Source organism: Leptonychotes weddellii, chromosome 10, assembly GCF_054177405.1.
Source record: "Leptonychotes weddellii isolate Sample4059 chromosome 10, ASM5417740v2, whole genome shotgun sequence".
NCBI lineage: Eukaryota > Metazoa > Chordata > Mammalia > Carnivora > Phocidae > Leptonychotes > Leptonychotes weddellii.
Genome location: NC_138378.1, coordinates 89939409 through 89962121, shown reverse-complemented (window position 1 = coordinate 89962121; position 22713 = coordinate 89939409). Strand labels below are relative to the sequence as shown.

General features: G+C 35.3%; 1 protein-coding gene across 5 annotated transcripts in view; it reads right to left on the bottom strand.

The window, feature by feature from the left end:
* Positions 1-22713, bottom strand: part of ANAPC1 (anaphase promoting complex subunit 1) — an 89292-nt gene that overhangs the window by 27496 nt on the left and 39083 nt on the right. For all 5 annotated transcript variants that reach the window (XM_081796791.1, XM_081796788.1, XM_081796789.1 and 2 more), the window contains 10 exons: positions 20580-20758; positions 17449-17663; positions 15010-15128; positions 9970-10241; positions 7433-7667; positions 4947-5038; positions 3263-3397; positions 3010-3092; positions 2017-2095; positions 1266-1340 (listed from right to left, as the gene is read on the bottom strand). In XM_081796791.1, coding sequence (XP_081652917.1) covers positions 1266-1340; positions 2017-2095; positions 3010-3092; positions 3263-3397; positions 4947-5038; positions 7433-7667; positions 9970-10241; positions 15010-15128; positions 17449-17663; positions 20580-20758 — 1484 coding nt within the window. The remainder of the gene's footprint in view (positions 1-1265; positions 1341-2016; positions 2096-3009; positions 3093-3262; positions 3398-4946; positions 5039-7432; positions 7668-9969; positions 10242-15009; positions 15129-17448; positions 17664-20579; positions 20759-22713) is intronic.

Genomic DNA, 22713 nt, shown 5'->3' with positions numbered 1-22713 from the left:
CTTAACTTTGTGAACTAAACTTAGTAAATGTACTAGAGTTTCTTGAGGACAGTCCACATTTCAGATGCATGTTAAATATAGCCTAGAGTTTAGCATTTACAGAGGTCATTTACAGAAGATCAACAAATATGTACTGAATGAAGGAATGGGGGGATAAAAGTATAATTTTATACTACAATATAGATTTTAAAGGGCACTTTCAGAAAGAAGTGACATCTCTGACATCCAGATGTGCTAGGAGATAAAATTCTGGTGACAAATGGCAGAGTCAATTAAAACAACTCTTCCTCACCTGTTTCACATTAATGGCTAACAAACTGGAAGAATCAAACAAATACAAATATATCTAGGAGTTCAGGTAATGGATGAATAAACTATCAGACTGACTCTCTTGCAGAAAACAAGTATACACTCTGGGCAAAATATAAAAATTAATTATCATGGCATGGGTCAGCAAACTTGTCCTTAAAGGGCCAAAGAGTAAACATTTCTGGGTTGTAGACCATATAGTATCTAAAGCAACTCCTGATTTCTGCTGTTGTAACACAAAAGCAGCTATATGTAATAAGTAAATGAATGACATGGCTGTGTTCTGGTAAAACTTTACTTATAAAAACAGGTGGATCATAATTCCCCAATCCTTGACCTAAAGGCACTAGAGATCAAACAAAAGCAAGCAGTTTCTAGAGGAGAGGTGACACTTAGAAGACAGGAAAACTAGTGGGTAAGTTTCCTTTTTCATGGCTTCTGGCCTGAGGGCAGGTCCTAGTCTGTGCCATAAAGGTCAGCTTAATTAGGATAAAAACATCAAAAATACTTTTTTAAGGTACTTTGGTATATTTAATTTTTTTTTTTTAAAGATTTTTATTTATTGAGAGAGAGAGAATGATAGAGAGAGAGCATGAGAGGGAGGAGGGTCAGAGGGAGAAGCAGACTCCCTGCTGAGCAGGGAACCCGATGCGGGACTCGATCCTGGGACTCCAGGATCATGACCTGAGCCGAAGGCAGTCGCTTAACCAACTGAGCCACCCAGGCGCCCAGTATATTTAATTTTTAATACTACAATTTCTCAGGATCTGAGGCCAAAAGAGAAGACTGTGGTCTGTGGTCAGCACACAATCTTGAAGTTCCCATGTTTTCAAGAATACTATAATTATCAATATTGCCTTTATTAAAAAAAGTATTTTACAAGGTTTTGTAAAATCCCACAAGAAACTGTAATTTATGCCACTGAAGATACAACAATGTTTATTATATATACTCACTTGAGGAACGTTGCTATCAACCCACTTGGAATTTGGTAAAATATCATCCCACAGAATCAGGCAACGAGCAAGTGTCTTAAAAATGTAACAGAGAAAAAATCAATTAGAGTAGGCAAAGTTCATAGATTTTATAACAATGATCATATTAAATAATGTAAAAATCAGTTCCCAACTGATGGCAATTAATATCAACCTAAGCTAAACTCATTAAAATAAATTGAAGTTTAGACTTTAACACACAAAAAAACCCTACAATTGAGTTCTTTGTTATTAAAGTTTGAAGGACTTTTAAACACTTGCTTCATAAAAGAAAAATCACAAAGAATCTTAGCACTGTCTATGTAACTTAAAAGCTTTCATATGCTAAAAACTTACAAGTTTAAACATTGAAGAATAAAGGGAAAATATAGGCAATTATGTCAAAGTCATTAATTATACCCTTAATAGTAATGCTGCATCCTTAATAATGAAAGAATGTAAAATAAAGCAGCCCTCATCACTTACTGCTTGTTGAATAATGTAAGAAGTTGAAATGTCAACTCCTAGCATTATATAGCAACATGGTTGTGTTTCCTGGCATTCCTACAAGGTACATTTGGGAAATATCAAAAGAATACTATCAGTTACATCTAGATGATGGATTAATAGTAAAAGGCTCCCCTATAGAAACATTTATATTCACAAGCTAAACTTGAGAAACACAAACAGACTCCTAATGGTGGCAGAAATAAAAAATTACAAAGTACCATACCCTAAGCAAGAGAAATTCTGGCTTCACAAAGTCTAGCAAATACATCGTGTCGGGAGCACAAAGCCAATCTGCAATAGATCTGTTGGTGGAGGATATCAGTAGGCATTATTGCTCAACTAGAGAACAAAAAAATCAGGAATCCCAAGACAGGTTTCAAAACACTTCTCCCCACTCCATCCACTACCCTATTTGCTTTCCATAGTACTTTATACCCTCTAATACAGTATTTGTCATGTATTAATGTCTGTCCTATGACAACATATGCTTTATGAAAACAGATATTTTTAAGTTTTGTTTTGTTCACTGAATCATCTCCATTACCAAGAAAGCACTAACATACATATTCATCAAAATAGATGAAAAATACCTGTTTTTAACCATTTTGTTAATTTTACATACATCCACTTTTTCTAACAAGAGAAATTCACAATACTGAAAAAATTCTTGAATCTTAAAATATTTTTTAACTTAAAAGACTTAAAATTTAAAACATAGTTTAATGTCTCCTACCCAACTTACTCTTCTATGTAAAATGTAAAAGAATAAATGCCAAAAGTCTACTTTTAAGTGTCCAGCACTAATTACTGGGATTTGGGAAGGAAGCTGGTATGATTATTAGGCAAGTTCTTGAACTAAGCAGAAATCATTTTTATAAATGGCAACCAAGAATAGAATAATGTTACGTGATTCTGACTTAACCAATCCTCAAATAACATGCATAATTCATGAAAAGGAATTTGGGCATTTTCTGATTGTCAGTGACATCAACTATAAAACAAAAATAAAGATTGGCAATTATATTGTCAAAGATTAAAACAGCAAAATATATTGTTTCTGGATAAAAATCTGTATAACTTGAGTACTGGAGAGAATAAAAATCAGGTTAATCCAGTACAAGGAAAATAAACACATTAAGATAATTTAGTTTTACTACTGAGGTCAGAAAGGAAGTCACACTATCATGGCAAGGGGTGAAGAGGGGGGATGTGATACCTGTTATTGGTTTTTAAGTAGATCATAGCCAAAGCTAGAGTGGCACCTGGACAAGTTACATCCACATTTATGGTATCTCCTTCCTATCAAAAAAAAAGTTTATGTAAAAAAAATTCTGAATTATTACAAATTCTTCTGAATACTAGCCTATGCTTAAAATTAACAGATTACAAATGTTGTTAAGAAAATCACTATTTTCAAATTAACTCCTTAGCTTCCAGAATTTTGATCTGTTGTTTTATTTTGGACTTACTTTGATTTGATAACTTGGAGATTTATGCTTCTCCCTATGCATTCCTGCTTGAAAGCGCCTATGACCTCCAACCATGTACTGATAAAGCTGCTCAGGCACATTGAGATCAGACATACCTATCAAATTACTGCCATGCTGGAAAATGAAATAACAAACATATGAAAGGAAATCTTATGGATTAAGATTCATAACACATACCCATGACAAATAAAAGAATGAACTAACTTCAAGCAAGGTATTTTGGGTTTTTTAAATTAAAATTAAATTAAAATAACTATTATATTATTATATTATTCTAAATAACTAATAATTATTCACATTAAGAATTACAATACTTAGGGGCACCTGGGTGGCTCAGTAGATTGAGCGTCCAACTCTTGATTTCGGCTCAGGTCATGATCTCAGGGTTGTGAGATCAAGCCCCACATTGGGCTCATGCTCAGCAGGGAGTATGCTGGAGATTCTCTCTCTCCCTCTACCTCTGTCCCTCCCCCTGAGCACACTAGTGCACACGCTTTCTCTCCCTCTAAAATAAGAAATAAATCTTTAAAAAAAAAAAAAGAATTACAATACTTATATGTTCAAGTTAATACTTTCATTTCACAAAATAAAGGCTTCAAAATACAGTTAATTACTAACAATAAAAGAAAATATTAGGTATATAAATGAAACTTGAACTACAAACATCTGAGTCCTTTCATTATTGTATCTATGAACTATTTTAGCAACAATAAGTATAATATAAACGTATTGAACACTTACTGTTTCAGGTACTATTCTGTGTGTTTAACATGAATTAATTTACCTAATATGACAATTCTACCAAATAGCTACTATTTTACAGATAAGGAAAGTGAGGCACACACAAAGCCCAAGGTTACAAAGCTAGTAATTGGCAGGGTTGGATATAAACAAGGATATAAAACAATCCATGGAGTTGCTTAGCCACTAGACAATAGTGTAGTTAAAGGACATGACTCGCTGGTCAGAACCAAATCAATGTCCCAATTCCCAGTATGCTGCTTTTCCATTGTACCATCTGCTTCTTTAGTTCATGTGTCAAGTGTGAAGAATCAAAAACCTAACAGACAGTGAACTTTCTTTTTATAATTTAGTTTCAGTATAACACTGTATTGGTGGTTCTTAAGGAACCCACATTCCAGGTAACTCAGTCATTTGATCAAATGTTTCTGATAATTCTACACTATGTCTCATGGATGTGATTAAAGATGGAACAAAGTGATACCGTATTCTGTTACAAAGCAAATACTACTGTGACAACATTCTGAGATCCCAGTGAATACCAAGATGCCAAAAGAAGGTCACGGTTTATCTCTAGCAACTACTATAGACACTTAAAGCTCCCCATCATACACAATTTTCTTTTTTCTGTCTGAGGGGGCTATCACCTCATCTTACGTCTTTAATTCTTCAAGATATTTCATTCCCTGAACATTTACATCTAAGCCAGGGGGATAAAAACTTTTAAGCCCCACTCTTCACTACAAATTCTCTCCATTTCCAAATCTAGCACTTTTTGAAAAATATCCAGAAAGAAAAAAAAGCTGAGAAGCAGGTTAAGTCACAGTAAGGCAGAGTGGTATTCAGAGTTAAGTGTCAAGATCATTTGTCTCAACATGCAGATGTCATAACTGAAGCATCTGAAGGCACAGAAAAAGCTTACCCCCAAGCAAACCATGCCCAGAGCCAAGCCAGCAGCTAAAGAGTAAGACTCCCTGTCAGTGCAGTATTCCATTTCAGGACCAGGGGGCCGTCCTATAAAATAGAAAATAACACAGTTCAAGCTGGCCTACTGGCCTCTTAAAATTCTACCATAAATTTTAGAATTAGCTTTCTAGTAAGTTGCATAAGAACCATTTAGTCAATACAACCCCGCTCAGAAAGATATGACATTATCACAAATGGTATGCACAACTGTTGGTTTACTATAAAGCAAAGCCCAAAATGGTTCCTTTAATGTACCAATTTGAAAGGATTGACTTTTAGACACAATGGAACCTCGGGTTTTATTAAAAACAAAACAAAACAAAACAAAACTATTTGACCACTTCAAGTATACACACAAGAAAAACTGAAAATAGGAGATAATGATTTAATATAGTATTTCTAAAAGTTGTCTCAATAATCGCTTCTCGGCCTTTTGGCTAAGATCAAGTGTAAAAGTTGTCTCAATGAAAGGAAAAGTCAAAGGAAAAGACTCCCTGATACACCAGGGAGTCTGTGGGATCTCATAGAAGTATATATCTTTACATGTAAGATATTTCTTGATTGTCTTAAAATATAAAAATCTGTTTTATTTTTGAACATTTTTAGTGGTTTAGTATAAAAAGGATGTGTTCACATGTTCCCCGTTCTTAAAGTAAAACTGATATTCTAGGGAAAAAAATTATCAAGAAACAGAAAAATTTTTTAAAGGAAGGGCACTCAAAAATGTTTTAATTTTTAATCTCTTGCATTTTGTTTTTTGTTTTGCTATTTCCAATCCACTGTTCAAATACTAATAATGGACAGGAAGGACCCTAAGTTTTTAAGCTAAATATTATGTTTTCAGACACTTAACTCATACTTTTAAAAAGCACCCCCTGATTCTAATTCTACCTCTAGGGCAGCAAATACACATAAAGACCCCTCTGTCCAAAACAAATTTCACACTCCTGGGATTTTACACACAGGAAAAAATTAAAAAAAAAAAAAAAAAGGAAAAAGAAATATTATACAGAAGTAACCAATATTACACAGAAGTAATATTTATATATAATAGCAAAGAATTAGAAACAAACTAAAAAAGTCCTGAAAATTAGAAAACAGGCAATTTACAGAACACCATTTCGATGAGATATGACACAATATGAAATTAATTTTAAAAAACACTTATGACAATGATATATGGGAAGGGCAATATAAAAATAGTATGTACATTCTGACTATAATGATATAAAAGAGCATATGCATATGAATCTAGATGAAATCCTCTATATACAACATGAAAGAGGTGTGCTATAAATCACCTTGCAGATGAACAAGCTTTAAAAGCCACTCTTGAGTATCTTCTGAATAAATGTTTCTCAGACCAACTTATACTATTACATATTTTGGTAACAGAAAAATTTCAGTTTTGTGAATAATTTATTTCATCACTGTAGTAGATTAAATTGTTGGTGTCAATTTTTCACTGCCCTACAGTGCTCATATATATACATCCATACCCTTGACAGAGCCTTATGGAGGACTTGAACATGTGACTAGCTTTGACCGGGGATCTTAACTGGCATAATGTAAGCAAAGGCCTGAAATGTGTTTGCATTATTTGGTTCTCCCTCTTGACCTTCTGTTACCACCATAAAACAAGCACATCCTCTAGCCTAGGCCTCAGAATAAATCATCTGGAACAAGAGCCAAAGCAGCATATCTGCAGACCTACGACCTAAAGCGGAGATGCCGGGCCAATTTTGTGGTTGTTAGATAGCATTATTGTGGCAACAGCTAACTAATAGAATCATTCCAGAGAAAAACATATCTTTAACAATATATCCTGAAATAGGATAGAACAAGACATGGAATTATGTGTCTAAATTAGTGAACATATTAATAATGCCAATAGCATTTCCATTTGTCAGAAAAAGATAACAATACATAAGACACATTTCCAAAAGGTTTAGACTCAATTAAAAACAGAGAAAACACATTTCATTACCAACATACCCACCAGCATGTAAAGGAGGAAAAGCAACGGTCAATCACTTCCATTCTCTTGAAAGTAATAATTGTCTAACAGAATGAACACTGTTTCTAGGGATCAAAGTAATCAACTTTGCATTTCAAGTGCAGATCACTGCTAGATACTGCCTAGTAAAGACAAAGCGGATAAACAGCACTCTCACTTGTGATTAAAACCACAGGTTACTGCATTAAATAGGATCTCTGGAGCTCAACAATGGGCTGGCCAAATAAACATGCAGATTAATAACCTGCACACTAATATCAGTCTTGGAAAATATTACTTATACTATTTTTTAAATTAGCATCAGAACATTCTAACAAAAGCTACTATTTTTCCTTAATTTTTGTGATTTTACTATTGTTTTTACTTTGGTTCCTGTGGAGTGGGCAATGTATGCTTATGAAGACATAGCACTATTAATGCCATACCTATTTCAGCCAACAGGACTTCCGCAGTATGCCTGTGAGCCGTCCCTTGATATACGAGGCCGATGCCAACCACTGCAGCCACTTGGACATTATGAGGAACATCAAGCTCTGTGGACGTTGGGGGTAAGAGGGCAGGAATGTGAATGCTAAGAAGCCGGGTAATTGACATATCCATGGTGCCTAGTTTAGCAGCAGAAACACCAAGGAGCAGTCCAATGCTTGTCATTTCATGACCCTAAAGGTAGAAAGTAAAATGAAATATAAGTCACTACCTGTGCAGTCTTAAAGTACTGCCTGCCAGTACTTTCAGTAAGTACTTTTATTGACAGGCACAGTGAGAAGCACCAAGAATACAACAGCAAACTAAAGAGACAACAGTCCTTACTCTCACGATGCAAGCTCCCTAATAGAGGAAAAAAAGTGTTGAGGTAAAAATATACAAATAAATACATTACTGAAAAGCAGCATATTGAAAAAGCACAAAGTAATATGAAGTATTATTTTTTTTTTTTTTAAAGATTTTATTTATCTGAGAGAGAGAGAATGAGAGAGAGAACACGAGAGGAGAGAGGTTCAGACGCAGAAGCAGACTCCCGCTGAGCAGGGAGCCCGATGTGGGACTCGATCCCGGGACTCCAGGATCATGACCTGAGCCGAAGGCAGTCGCCCAACCAACTGAGCCACCCAGGCGCTCTGAAGTATTATTTTTTAAGAGCCTAATTTCAATTAGGAGCTGAAGAATTATTAGGAATCTCTAAAGAAGTAAAACTTACAACAGGACCTGAAGGATTAATACAAATTAACCAGGAAAGTGGAAGAAAGGGGAGGCACTCAGCTTTAGAAAGTAAGAGAAAATGAGGTCAAGTGAGAGAACAACATGTAAATGGTTCTGATGTGATCCAGAAATAACCCCTCACAGTAATGGTCAAGTGACCACAGAATGCCAAGACAGTTCGATGGGAACCAAGTAGTCTTTTCAGAAAACGGTGCTGTGATACTTATAGACCACACGCAAAAGAATAAAGCTGGACAGCTTCCTTATATCATTCACAGAAATTAACTCTAAGTGGACCACAGAACTAAACATAAGTGCTAAAACTATAAACCTCCTGGAAGAAAACATAGGTGTAAATGGGTTAGGACCATGGGTTAGGCAATGAGATATGACACCAAAGCACAGCAATTAAAGAAAAAAATAGATGAACTGGACTTCATTAAAATTAAAAACTCTTGTGCTTCAAAGATACCATCAGAAAGTGAAAGACAACACAAAGAATGGGAGAAATTTTTGCAAATCATTTATCTGTTAATGGACTTAGTATCCAGAATACACAAAGAATACAATTTAGTAAGATAACCCAATTTTAAAATAAACATAGGATAGACATTTCTCCAAAGAAGACTTACAAATGGCCTATGAGCACATGAAAGATGCTCAACATCATTAGCCATCAGGGAAATGCAAACCAAAACAATGAGATATTACTTCACACCTACTAGGATGTCTATAATTAAAAAGACAGACAAATGTTGGCAAAAATGTGGAGAAACTAGAATCCTTATTTATTCCTGGTGGGACTGTAAAAAGGTTACAGCTACTCTGGAAACAGTTTGATAGTTCCTCAGAAATTTAAACAAAGAGTTACCATATGACCCAGCAATAGTACTCCTAGGAATATACCCAAGAGAAATGAGAACATACGTCCACAAAAAACCATGTACATGTTGATAGCAGCACTATTCAGAACAGTTAAAAAGTAGAAATAACCCAACTATCCACCAACTGATGAATGGGTAAACACAGTCTATCCACACAATAGAGTATCTATTCAGCGATAAAAAAAGCACGAAGTGCTGATACATGATATAACATGAACAAACCGTGAAAACACTGTAAGAGAAAGAAGCCAGCCATAAAAGACCACCTACTGTAGGATTCCATTTATATGAAGGAACCAGAATCAGCAAATCCAGAGACAGAAAGTATATCTACGGTAGCCAGGGCCTGGAAGGTGACTGCTACTGCTATGAGGGTCCTTTATAGACTGATGAAAATGTTCCAAAAGTAATAGCAGGAATGGATGCACAACTCTTTGAACATACTAAAAACCACTGCATTGTATACTTTAAGTAGGTGAATTTTTATGGCATGTAAGTGGAAGAGTTTATGCCAAGAGAAAGAGTTTAGTTTGCCAAACTCCGAAGTAAAAGAACTTGGTTTACCAAGGAGCTAAAATGGCCAGTCCCTATGGTTGGGAGTATAGAGAGCAAGGGGATGAGTGGTACAAAGTAAGGTTGGACAAGTGAGTGGGATCACACAGGCTCCCAGAATGTATATCAAGAGCAATGAAAGATCTTTAAACAGTTTTGACCAGGGAAGTGATATATGCTAACTTACACTTTAGAAAGATGACTCTGCCTGCTATGGGAAGAATGGATTGAGAGGTACAAGAATGAAGAAGGAAGAGCAAGTAGAACAATTAGAAGCTACTGCAGTGGCCTGGACGAGGCACACTACAAGGAGCTGGGAGTCTCACCTTGGTCAAGTAGTCATGGATATTGAGAGTAGCCAGCTTGGTAAGGTGCCCATTCAGACCCAGGGCCATGAGAAAGCCAGCATATTCATTGGCTAACTCGGCATGCTTGGGCTTATTGTAAACAATCCAAGCTGAGTCAATCTGGGAGGCAGGAGCTATCTTCAGGCCAGCAGCCACACCATTGTGGAAGCTGGCCCAGCTTGTCATGTTGGGAGGCACATCAATATTTCCACTGTTAAGGTCTACTGTTGTGTTCCGAGGAGGAGCCCGTCCTATTCAGGCAAACAAATTTAAAATTGAGAGAATAATTCATAAATCCAAAATTGCTCAACTTAGATTTTTGCGAACAGTGATTACCTTTTCTACATTCGAAACCCTTAACCCCGTAATATCTGGAATGACATTAGGTTATTATGAGTACTTTAACTTGTGCATCAAATTTGATGCAAGGTGAAAAAACCGTATTTAAAACAGTTCATTATCTGAAACTGGACCACTTTCTTACACCATATACAAAAGTAAATTCCAAATGGATTAAACACTTCCATGTGAGAACTGAAACCAAAAACCTCCTAGAAGAGAACATAGGCAGTAGTTTTTTTGACAGAGGCCAAAGCAACATTTTTCTAGATATGTCTCCTAAAGCAAGGGAAACAAAAGCAAAAACTACTGGGACTACATCAAAATAAAATGCTTTTGCACAACAAAGGAAACTATCAACAAAACAAAAAGGAAACCTATTGAATGGGAGAAGATATTTGAAAATCATATATCCGATAAGGGGTTAATATCCAAAATATGTAAAGAACTTATTTGATTCAACAACAAAAAGAAAAAAATCTAATGAAAAATGGGCAGAGGACCTGAATAGACATTTTTCCAAAGAAGACATACGATGGCTAACAGATATGAGAGGATGCTCAACATCACTAATCATCAGGGAAATGCAAATCAAAACCACAATGAAATATCACCTTACACCCGTCAGAATGGCTAGAATCAAAAAGACAAAAATTAACTAACATTAGTGAGGATGTGGAAAAAAAAGGAACCATCATGCACTGTTGGTGAGAATGTACACTGGTACAGTCACTGCAGAAAACAGTATTTTGAGGTTCCTCAAAAATTTAAAAACAGGAATACCATTTGATCCAATAATTCCACTACTGAGTATTTACCCCCCCAAACAAAAGCATTAATTTGAAAAGATACATTCACTCTATGCTTATTGTAGCATTATTTACAATAGCCAAGATATGAAAGCAGCCCAAACATCCATCAATAGATAAATGAATAAAGAAGATGTAGTGTGTGTATATACACACACACACACACACACACACACAGGAATCTTACTCAGCCATTAAAAATGATGAGATCTTGCCATTTGCAACATGGATAAACCTAGAGGGTATTATGCTAAGTGAAATAACTTAGATGGAGAAAGAAAAATACTATATGATCTCACTTATATGTGGAATCTAAAAAACAAAAGAAATGAGTAAACAAAGAGCAGAATCAAGCCTATAAATACAAAGAATAAACTGATGATCACCAGAGAGGAGAGTAGGGCAATAGGCAAAATGAGTGAAGGAGAGTAGGAGATATAGGCTTCCCATTATGGGACAAATAAGTTATGGAAATAAAAGATACAGCATTGGGAATATAGTCAATGGTATTGTAAAAAGATTGCATGGGAACAGATGGTAGCTAACATAAAGAGTGGTGAGCATAACATACAGAGTTACTGAATCACTATGCTGTATACTTGAAATTAATCTACCATTGTATGTCAACTATACTTAAGTAAAATTTTTTAATAAAAAAATTTTTAAGAATAAAGTATTTCATTATCTTTTTTGCTAAAATACATGGGGCTATGATAATGGATACCAATTTAACTTTATACAGATCTGATTAGGATACCCACTACTTCAAAATCTGTCAAACAGAAGTAAGCTTATTAAAAAATAAAATGAGGGCGCCTGGGTGGCTCAGTCGGTTGAGCGACTGCCTTCGGCTCAGGTCATGATCCCGGAGTCCCGGGATCGAGTCCCGCATCGGGCTCCCTGCTCGGCGGGGAGTCTGCTTCTCCCTCTGACCCTCCCCCCTCTCATGTGCTCTCTCTCTCTCATTCTCTCTGTCAAATAATAAATAAAATCTTTAAAAAAAAATAAAAAAATAAAATGAATACTAACATCACAGTTAAGCTATATGAATAATAAATTTCAACCTGTGATTGATGACACTGATGTTAATTTCAAATATGCCAGCCTATATTTTTCTCTGAACATTAAATACCTTGTAAAAAGAAACAAGGACCTTTATAAATTTGCTTTCTTACTATACATGTTTATCTCTCTATATAAGTATCCACTTATATGCCATTGTTAAAAACGCCAAATTGCATTCAGGTAGTACTATAAAAAGTATCATTTTATAGACCTGAGTTACCCAGTGAACCATAAAGAGTATCTGCTAAATTAAATTTTATGGTCAACTTATGTAAGAGTACTGTAAATTAAATGTTCATGATGCTATGCTCTCTTTGAATTCCTTTCCTTGAGTCTTTTGGTTCTCTTTTGGATCTCCACTGTGTACATGCAAATACTGAATTCTTTTTATATCTTTAATGTTCTGTATTAATTAGGTCAGGTCATGGATGAATATTTAAAATAACTATTCTAAATATTGCATAAAATTATATAGTTGACTACAAGTTTGAAAATATGGTTTTAAAGGAGTTCTGAAGTTAAATGTAAAATAAATTTCAGAAAGATGCACAATGTCTTAATTGGAGTGTGTATACACAAACACACAAAGTAAAACATATTTGTTTTTACCATTTGCCTTGTGTACCTAAGAGCTAACTCAAATAATGGCGTATGACAATGCCACACTGGGTGACAAGTTCATGAGGTATACTTTTACCTTCTCAAAAGGCAGAGAGATTAATAATGAAAAAAAAAATGAACTCTCTAAAACAATTCATCATATGCATAAGACAGAGTATTTACACACAAGAGAAAATGACAGGCAAAGGGTAAAGCAAATTTTCTTCAATAAGAATAACAACATACAAATGTATTGATACCAGTGTGAGTTAAGGAGCTATTTTAAGAAAGTATCAGTGTGAATTAAGGAGCTATTTTAAGAAAGTATCTTTTCCTAAATTAATTATTAAAACAAGGTAATAATTTGGGGGTGGGGGAGCTTACCAGTATCACTAAAAGAATAAAAGTTTGGACTAAAAAAAAAAAAAGTGCCACTTCTGTAGCCTGTACACAGAAAGGAAAGCAAATCCCTATATTAGAGGTCAGTGGATTTCACGGTGTCTCCAGGGAAAAAAGAATTAGTTTCACTTACATGATGGCTAAGACTTATAGGATTTATAGCACAATAAGTTATATTCAGAGTTAAAATGGCTTCAATGGGCTGTATTTTGAATATGCAAATTTAACTAAATGTATTCAGAAAAAAAAAAGATGACTCATGTATTTATTTTTTTAACACCCACCCAAGCATCACTGCCCAGATTTAATACATTTTAACATTTCCCAGTTTTACATGAGATTCTTTTCTTTTTAACTCAAATTCTTTATATGAAAACTTTAAACAGTTGAAAGACTAACATAACGAACACCTATATACCCCACTCTCCATGAAGATTCAGTAATTATTCAGATTTTGCCATACTGCTCCATCTCTAAGAGAGAGAACAATTCAAATATTGAAGGTAACTCTGCTTGCTATGTCTCTAAATAAGATTAGGGCTCCAGAATAGGTATAATATTGAGATGAAAATATGTTCATTCAGCTGATCTCATCTTTCCATATGTTACTAAACGTAAAAGCTCTCCACATATTTGAATGGGACCCTGGATTTTTTTAAATTATGCAACTTAAAACACTGCAGAATTATATTGGTATATATTACTATACTATACATTACTGTGTGTATGATAAATACATTTCATACAAGTCCCATAAAACCACACATACTTCAGGAATTTTCAATGATAATTTCAACTGTACACAACTGTCACCTTTAGAACATATTCTTACCAGCATTAGGTGAATATGCACTATAAAACCCATTGTAATCAATAACATTAGGAAATGAACACACTTACATCTTACAGAAGTAAAAACTCACACAACCAATCAGAAAGGTAATTTGACAAGACGTTAACATCAAAGCCTTAAAATCTTGCTGTCCTGGGAGTTCTACTTCTAAAGCAATTAACATAAATAAATGACTACACCCTGACAGCATGTTTATAATAGTAAAAAAATGATAATTCCCAACAAAATCAGGTTGTTGACATAAACTATATTCCATCAATAAAATACTCTGGAGCAAATAAAAATGAAGTTGTTGACTACAAATATCTGTATTCAATACCTACCTACATAATATATTCACATAATACAATTGTATACCTATGTATGCTAGGTATGAAAGGATGCTCACGCTATAGTACATTTGAAAACAATTTCTAAAACAGAGTTAAATTTTCTGATAATTAAAAATATATAAAATTATAAACTAGAAAAATAAAATTGGGAACCATATATACCAAAATGTTAACATTCTAACAAGTGGGACTACTATACTATACGTGAGCATTTTTTCTTTTTGGTTAGTATATTTTTGTGTTCTTGTACAAGGATCATATATTCATAAGATATAACAAGACACATTAAGATACAATGTTTTTACATATTATACTTTAAGATTATTTAAAGTTCAGTAATCTCACCATCATCAATAATATCTTTCTAAACTTTCCCAAGTGCCTTTTTATATCATGAAACAGTCTCACTAAAAGCAAAATTTAGTAATGGGCTGCATGCTACTTCCCACAATGTTTAGTTTGATTTGCTATTTGAGCTCTGACAACCACTAGAGTGGTTGATATCTGAAATTAGTGGGGATAGAAAGAGCATTTCTTTGGTTTTAACTAAAATAATTCAGTAACTCCACTAAAAACACACTTAATCATTTTCCTTTCTCACTGAGCCCAGAATTTAACATACCAGTCAAATTCAATTTGGGAATAGGCAGTGGTTCCGTTGGAACAGGATGGTATGAAAATAAGGTAAACATTCCTCGTCCTACTGGAAGGGCCATAGTTCGCTGACACAACTGGAGCAATCTGTAATTAAAATCAAAACCAACATGTGAAAAATTCTGAAGCAAAAAAAAAAACCGTAAAGTAATCTGTAGTTAAGCATTCCAGAAGAACTGCTATGTAAGAAGAAATCACATCAGAGTAAATCCATACAAAGATGTGGATGAATCATCCAAACATGGTTATTCTCATTTTAATATTCTTGTTCCCCTCAGAAACTCTAAGGGAGAGATACATTTCTTTTGTTTCATATTTGCTTTGAGTGAAAACCAGCTGGTCTATAAACCAAGCCAACTCTCCCTCAGCAACCAAAAAGAGAAACCCAAAATGCCATTCTGATGCTAACCTGCTCAAAGGTATGTTTTGGGTTTCCTCATTTTGTTATTTTCAGTCTAGCTGCCTTCAGTACATCTGGGATCCTCCTCCCACCCTTTTTGCCAACATAGCCTCAGAAGCGCCACCTCTGCAGGCATCTGGGTGGCTCAGTCAGGTAAGCATCTGTTTTCAGCTCAGGTCATGATCCTGGGGTCCTAGAATCGAGACCTGCACTGGGCTGGGCTCCCTGCTCAGCGGGGAGTCTGCTTCTCCCTCTACCCCTCCCCCCTGCTTATGGTCTCTCTCATGCTCTCTAATAAATAAATAAAATTAAAAAAAAAAAAGTGCCACTTCTGTAGCCTGTACACAGAAAGGAAAGCAAATCCCTATATTAGAGGTCAGTGGATTTCACAGTGTCTCCAGGGAAAAAAGAATTAGTTTCACTTACATGATGGCTAAGACTTATAGGATTTATAGCACAATAAGTTATATTCAGAGTTAAAATGGCTTCAATGGGCTGTACTTTGAAACTTTAATACACCACACTTAACTTGTTTCTATGTTAAATCACATTCCACATAGCCCCTTAAAGCAAAATCAAACAGGAATTGTGGAAGTAGGGGTATTTATAACCAGGAAACGCTTAACAAAAGTTCTCTTGTTAAGATATCTGTGTTAAGATACAGAAATACCCCATCAGAGGCTAACATTTTCTCTGCAGACAAAGCTATTCATAAACGTGTTCTCTCCCTAACTGTACATACATACAGCTGCTTTTCTAGTTTTTTTGGTAAGAAAAATCTGCTGTCCCAAGATTCTTTAGGAACAGTGCCCCATGTTAATTTAGAATCCAAAAAACTCAAGGCCATATCCCATAGAACTTTTTAGCAGAAACCTTAAACCCACAAAACTGTAATAATGAAAACAAAATACTGTAATCCCTTCTACCTGAGATGTCACTGATTATAAAGGTTAAAAAAAAACAAAAAACAACTTGCTTCATGTATCATTGAACTCAGTTAATACTCATGGCTAACTGCACTGAGCTTTACTACGTACTGGGCAGTGTTCTAAGACTATATAGATATAACTCATTCTACACACACAGCAACCCTGTGAGGTATGAATGCTACAATTATGCCTATTCTTATAGTTGAGACAACTGAGACAGCAAGAAGTTAAGTAATTCATCCAAAGACACCCAGCACATCCAGAGCCCACACTAACCACTATGTTTCCATACAATTTCTCTGTCCCTCAGACTCCTCAGTTACAGATGACTAATACCTAGGTATACATGGGAGAGGAAACAGTGAGACGCAGATTAAGACTAACTCAGATCTTCAACACCCTGCAGCTAGGTATGGATGATCCTTCCCCGTAAAGCAGGACCAGTATAAGCAATGCGAGAACCAGAAAATAATGGTGGAAAATGACAGGCGACAGAGACATGGCAGGTAACAGGACAGGAGAGAATTTTCAAATATAAGTTGAACTGTCCCAAGGCAACAACTCTGGAATGTCACGGGATGGTTACTACTGAGTATTACAATTACCAAGGGATATAACATATGTTAGAGATTGGCAGTAGAGATTTATACAGTATTACCTATCATATCAGAAAAAAAAATACTGGTTTTAAGTTTAAGCTACACTAAAAACATATATACATACACACACACACATATACACACACACACATATACACACACACACATATTTTTTTCCTCATCAAGATACGGAAGAATGAGTTGAGTTTTGCTTTGTTTGTAAATTCTTACGGTAACTAAGCAAAATGGTCTTAGAGTCACCTTTTCTAAATAACAGAGCTGCATTTCAAGAGGAGGAGGATCACTTATGTCATCAGACACTCTTGTGTTATCAAATGCCAAAATATTTTGAAAAAATGTATGGTTTACCGAGGATGGATAAAAACTTACAACACATGGTACTTTTAACTCTGAAGTATCTTTTTAGGGTTTTTTGTGTTAAAAAACACTGACAACAGATAACAACATGCCTCCTTTACCTGTTTTCTTTTTCCTCAATGAACTCGTGGTCACTGAGTTCTGGGTACTGTACTACATTGACACGGACGGGATGTGCACTTTGAAGAAGCCTTCGCACGTCCTGCACTCTTAAATCTTCACTCCATATTAACGACATAACCTCCTGATTCATGTCATTCATGCCATCATCTTCCTCCTCTGTTTCTGTTCCTGAAGGAACATCTGATGAGAGCACCTGAGTAACAGACTTGGTTGTAATAATAATTTAAAAACCAAACACCATGCACTTACTGAACACAAGGATATACAGGATGATGTGCCATGACTCTATTGTACAGAGAAAATATGTATTCCAAAGCAAGGCTGGTTTGGGTTCCCAGTGTATACTGGGACTCTAATCTAGAAGTCTTTTTTAAAAGTACAATTATACTGCTCACTTGGGAAAATTCTTTATTGAGCCAAGGGAAAAACATTAAATTTAGGAAATAGTCAGGAAGCTGATCCATTGAACATTCTAAATAACTTCTAAAACTCTAACTACATCCTAAATATCTTAAAAAGGAAACGAATTACTGCAAGCAGAATATGAAACCCACTCACTATTACTAAAGAACCCACACAAACATAAATATTATCTTTGATTAATATAAGCAGAAAAAAACAACCTGGGAGGATATAAGCCAAGGGCTGGAGGAAGCTGAACAAAATTTTCTTACTTTAGTACTTTAAATGGATCATTATTGATTTTATTTTTTTTAATAAGGATGTCTTAAATAAAAATTCCTTAATCAGAAAGTAGCTACAGCAAAACAAATGAAGAGGGTTAATCCCCTGATTATCATTCTGTCCTCAGAAGCTCAGCATGTGTTTTCATATGAGCCCTCCCCATCCAAGTAATTCAATCACACTGCAACCTAGATGTGAATAGCATAAAATCTTCTCATTTTCTCTCAAGAACTTTATACTCCTTTAACAAAAGATTAATTCCTAGTTAAAATGCTAAAGTTTTGCAACATTTAACAGGGAAGCAACATTAGCCTAAAAAAATTATAGCAGATGTGACTGACTAATCCCTCTTACTTAGTTCATAAATATTCATTACGGTTCCTAAGGAATATCTAACATTAAAAGAAACTATTCTACTGGGTGAGTTGGCTATAAAGTATAGATCCAAATAGTTCAAAAACTGAATTTCGATGAGTCATAAAAGGTAGCCTCAAATAATATAAAATGTAACCTCAAATAACTGATCAAACTGAATTTAGATAGAATTACTTAAAATGACATCTAAATAGATCAAAGATTATCAATACCATTTGGTTTTAGTGCTAATGATGTTAAACTGCTTTCACTCATAGTAACGAATGAGGTCGAAATGCTAAAACTTATCTTGATAAAGGAAAGGATAATCCTATTATTAGCAAAAAAAAAAACACAAAAGGTTTTCTGTTTAAAGTAGGACAAACACTAATTCAACTAAGAGCTATTATATGAGTGCAGATTAAAAGAGAGATGTGCTGGGCCAACCCTGCCGGAGATGGGATCCCATGGAAACTGCTTCTCTCATAGATCCAGTAGGCAACTCTAATGTTAGGAATAAAATTTTGATACAGACTCTGAAGCTCTGAAGAAACATTAATAGTCTAAGATGTAATATGAATTATAAATAGTTACAGTATTTTGATTAATATGTGTTGGTTCAAAAGATGAGGCAAATTTGTGCTGTTCTCTTGGGGATATAAACAAAGTACAAACGGGGTGCCTGGGTGGCTCAGTTGGTTGGGCATCCAACTCTTGATTTCAGCTCAGGTCATGATCTCAGTGTTGTGAGACTGAGCCCCGTGTCGGGCTTCATGCTAGGTGGAGCCTGCTTAGGATTCTCTCTCCCCCTGCCCCCTCCTACTCGATCTAAAAAAAAAAAAAACCAAAGTAAAAGAGTCACCAAGAGTGGGAAAACCATCCCTGAATCCTCTATGATCCTCAGGGTAATGCAGTGCTACCATTTATATTTTTTTAAGTTAAATAGAGTTCTAGAAAAAGTAGTTGAAATTCCACTTTTAAGTTTTAAAAGAGGCTGATTTATTTTTTTTTAAGATTTTATTTATTTGACACAGAGAGAGAGAGAGTGAGAGAGGGAACACAAGCAGGGGGAGTAGGAGAGGGAGAAGCAGGCTTCCCGCCAAGCAGGGAGCCTGATGCGGGGCTCGATCCCGGGACCCCAGGATCATGACCTGAGCCGAAGGCAGACGCTTAACGACTAAGCCACCCAGGTGCCCCTAAAAGAAGCTGATTTTAAAAGAGAGATAATTAGGGTGCCTGGGTGGCTCAGCTGGTTAAGCGACTGCCTTCGGCTCAGGTCATGATCCTGGAGTCCCAGGATTGAGTCCCGCATCGGGCTCCCTGCTCGGCAGGGAGTCTGCTTCTCTCTCTGAACCTCCCTCCTCTCATGCTCTCTATCTCATTCTCTCTCTCAAATAAATAAATAAATAAATCTTTTAAAAAAAAAGAGAGAGAGATAATTAGAGAGTAATGATGTATTTCATTTTTTATTTGTAGGCTTCTCAGAACCCATTCTTTATAAAAGCAGAGGAAGACTGACAAAGGATAGAATTTCAGGAGGAATAACTTAAGACATCTTCTAAAGAACTTTAGTGTCCCCCATCCCAGCTCCCAAAAAACCCTTTCCTGGAGCTTCAGTTTTATGTGATTAAACAGATATATTTACACCTGTTTAAAAGGTTAAATTCAAGAAATTCAACACATCAAAAAAGTATGAAAGAGAAAACAGTTACATATTCAAAGTAAGGATACATGTGCTCCCCCTTTTTCTACCTAATAGTCACAAAGTAGTTAATTACCGATATGGTACAAGCAGAGAAAGAGTCATGGTAGGGGATCTACTGACTCAGCACTTTTCCTGACTTAAAAGGAAAGAAAGGTCTAGGCAAGAGGAGCCTTCACAAAATCTCCTGTTCCCATGTTCAATTTATAAATAAGAAGATCTGCCCAATTATAAACCCCATATGGCATACAATATAAAAGACAAACTGATATATACACTTGTAAAAAGACTTAAGAAAAAAATGGAGAATATTACTACTTTGATTTTGAAACTAAATCTGAACTTTGAACTTTCTATGTTGATACTCACAGATTTCCCTTTGGGTAAGTTTCCTTCGCAGGCCTGCTTGGAAAGATCCTGACGTCCGATCAGGAGACAGACAGCTTCTGGCCAGTCTGAAGCAGGCTGCTCACGACAGTGGTAAATTGCATCTCTGATGGGAAGAGCAATTCCAAAGGGAAGAGTTTCCAAGTCTCTTAAAGTGAAACCTTGTGATGAAAGGAAGGGAGAAAATTTTTCATTTAGACCTGCCACTGTCCCAATTATCCTCTGACTCAAGTTAATCAACATCTATCCTGACAAAACAGAAATCGATTTTTTTCATCTTACTACCAGACTAGTGTCTTGACATCTAGGATTAGTATAAAAGGTCCTTTAAAGAATTAAAAACGGGGCACCTGGGTGCCTCAGTCAGTTAAGCGTCTGCCTTCAGCTCAGGTCATGATCCTGGGGTCCTGGGATTGAGCCCTGCATCAGGCTCCCTGCTCAGTGAGGAGTCTGCCTCTCCCTCTACCCCTCCCCCTGCTTATGCTCTCTCACTCACTCTCTCTGTCAAATAAATAAATAAAATCTTTAAAAAATAATAATAAAATAAAAGAACCAAAAACCTTAAGGAAAAGAGAAACAACCCAATAGGAAAGACAGGAAAGACAAAAAGACATTTCCCAAAGAGGAAAAATATAGGCTATAAACATATGAAAAGTGATCAGGAAAGTTCAAATTAAAATTATTAAAATTATAATTTCACTCACTTGATAGACACATATTAAAGTAAATCAACAGTATTTCCCACCCACAGCTGGTGGTGGTACAATCGCTTTGGAAAACACAAGGCAGGTACAGATAGGTCCACCTCTATGGTCCACTAATAGCCATACAGAAACTTGTACACAAGTGCACCAGCACACAACTATTAAAATATTCAGCAGCAACACTAATCACTATGACAAAAAGAGGGAAGGGAGGAAACAGCCCAAATGCTATCATCAATAGAATGGATAAATAAATGGTGCTATAGTCAAACAATGGAGTATGTAGCAGTGAAAATGAATGACCTACTACTACACAAGTCAACATGGATGAAGTGAGCAGAAAAAAATAATTTATATCTATATCCATTTACATGAAGTTCAAAGACATACAACACCAAGCAATATATAAAGATGGTAAAACTACGAAGAAAATGAGGTAATACAAAATTTAGATAAGGCCATGATTACAGGTAGTAAGAAGGTGTGTGAGAGGAAGATTATCACATGGAGCAGAGATGTAGGGCCTTCTAATATACTAGCAATGTTCTATTTCTAATGGTAGGTGACCAGTACACAACAATGTTCACCTTATTATTATTCTCTACACATTTTATACATTCTTTTATATTTTACCACACTTCATATTTAAAATTTTTCAAATCCTCAGGTAAAATTTATTTTTCTTGTAATGATTTTCTAAATTTTTTTATTATGTTATGTTAATCACCATACATTACATCATTAGTTTTTGATGTAGTGTTCCATGATTCATTGTTTGCGTATAACACCCAGTGTTCCATGCAGAATGTGCCCTCTTTAATACCCATCACCAGGCTAGATTTTATACTATTATATATTATTTATTAATATTTAAAGTTGATTAATTATTGAGGTAAAAATGTTTCCTTATGAGAATAACACTTTTATTAAATATTATAATATATAATATACAAACAGAACTAACTCATCTAATATTTTTCGGCAGAGGACAATTGTAATTCCATAGGACAACTATTATAATTTTTAAGGGAGCATATTAAAAAAACAGCAAAAAGCTAAGTCATTTAAAATACTCTTTAAGAATTCAGACATCCTGTAATATTCATTACACCATTACTTTATAACATACTGTTCTGTAACACTGCCATATTTTTATACCTTCATGTCCATAATTTAAAGTTTTTTTTAGTTCTTCATTTTAAATGCAAAAAAATGTCTTTAGTATTTTCCTCGGTTTAAAGCCTAAGAGCACTGGCTTTGGGAAAAGGGAATAGGGAACTCCTCTCCTCCCTTTCCCTCCTCCCAATTGTATCCTCATCTTGGAGCCTAAGTCACTAGCCTATATTCTTCAAAAGCATACCCTGAAATGTCTGTATAATTACTTTTAGATTTTGCCAGAAATACTCCCTCCT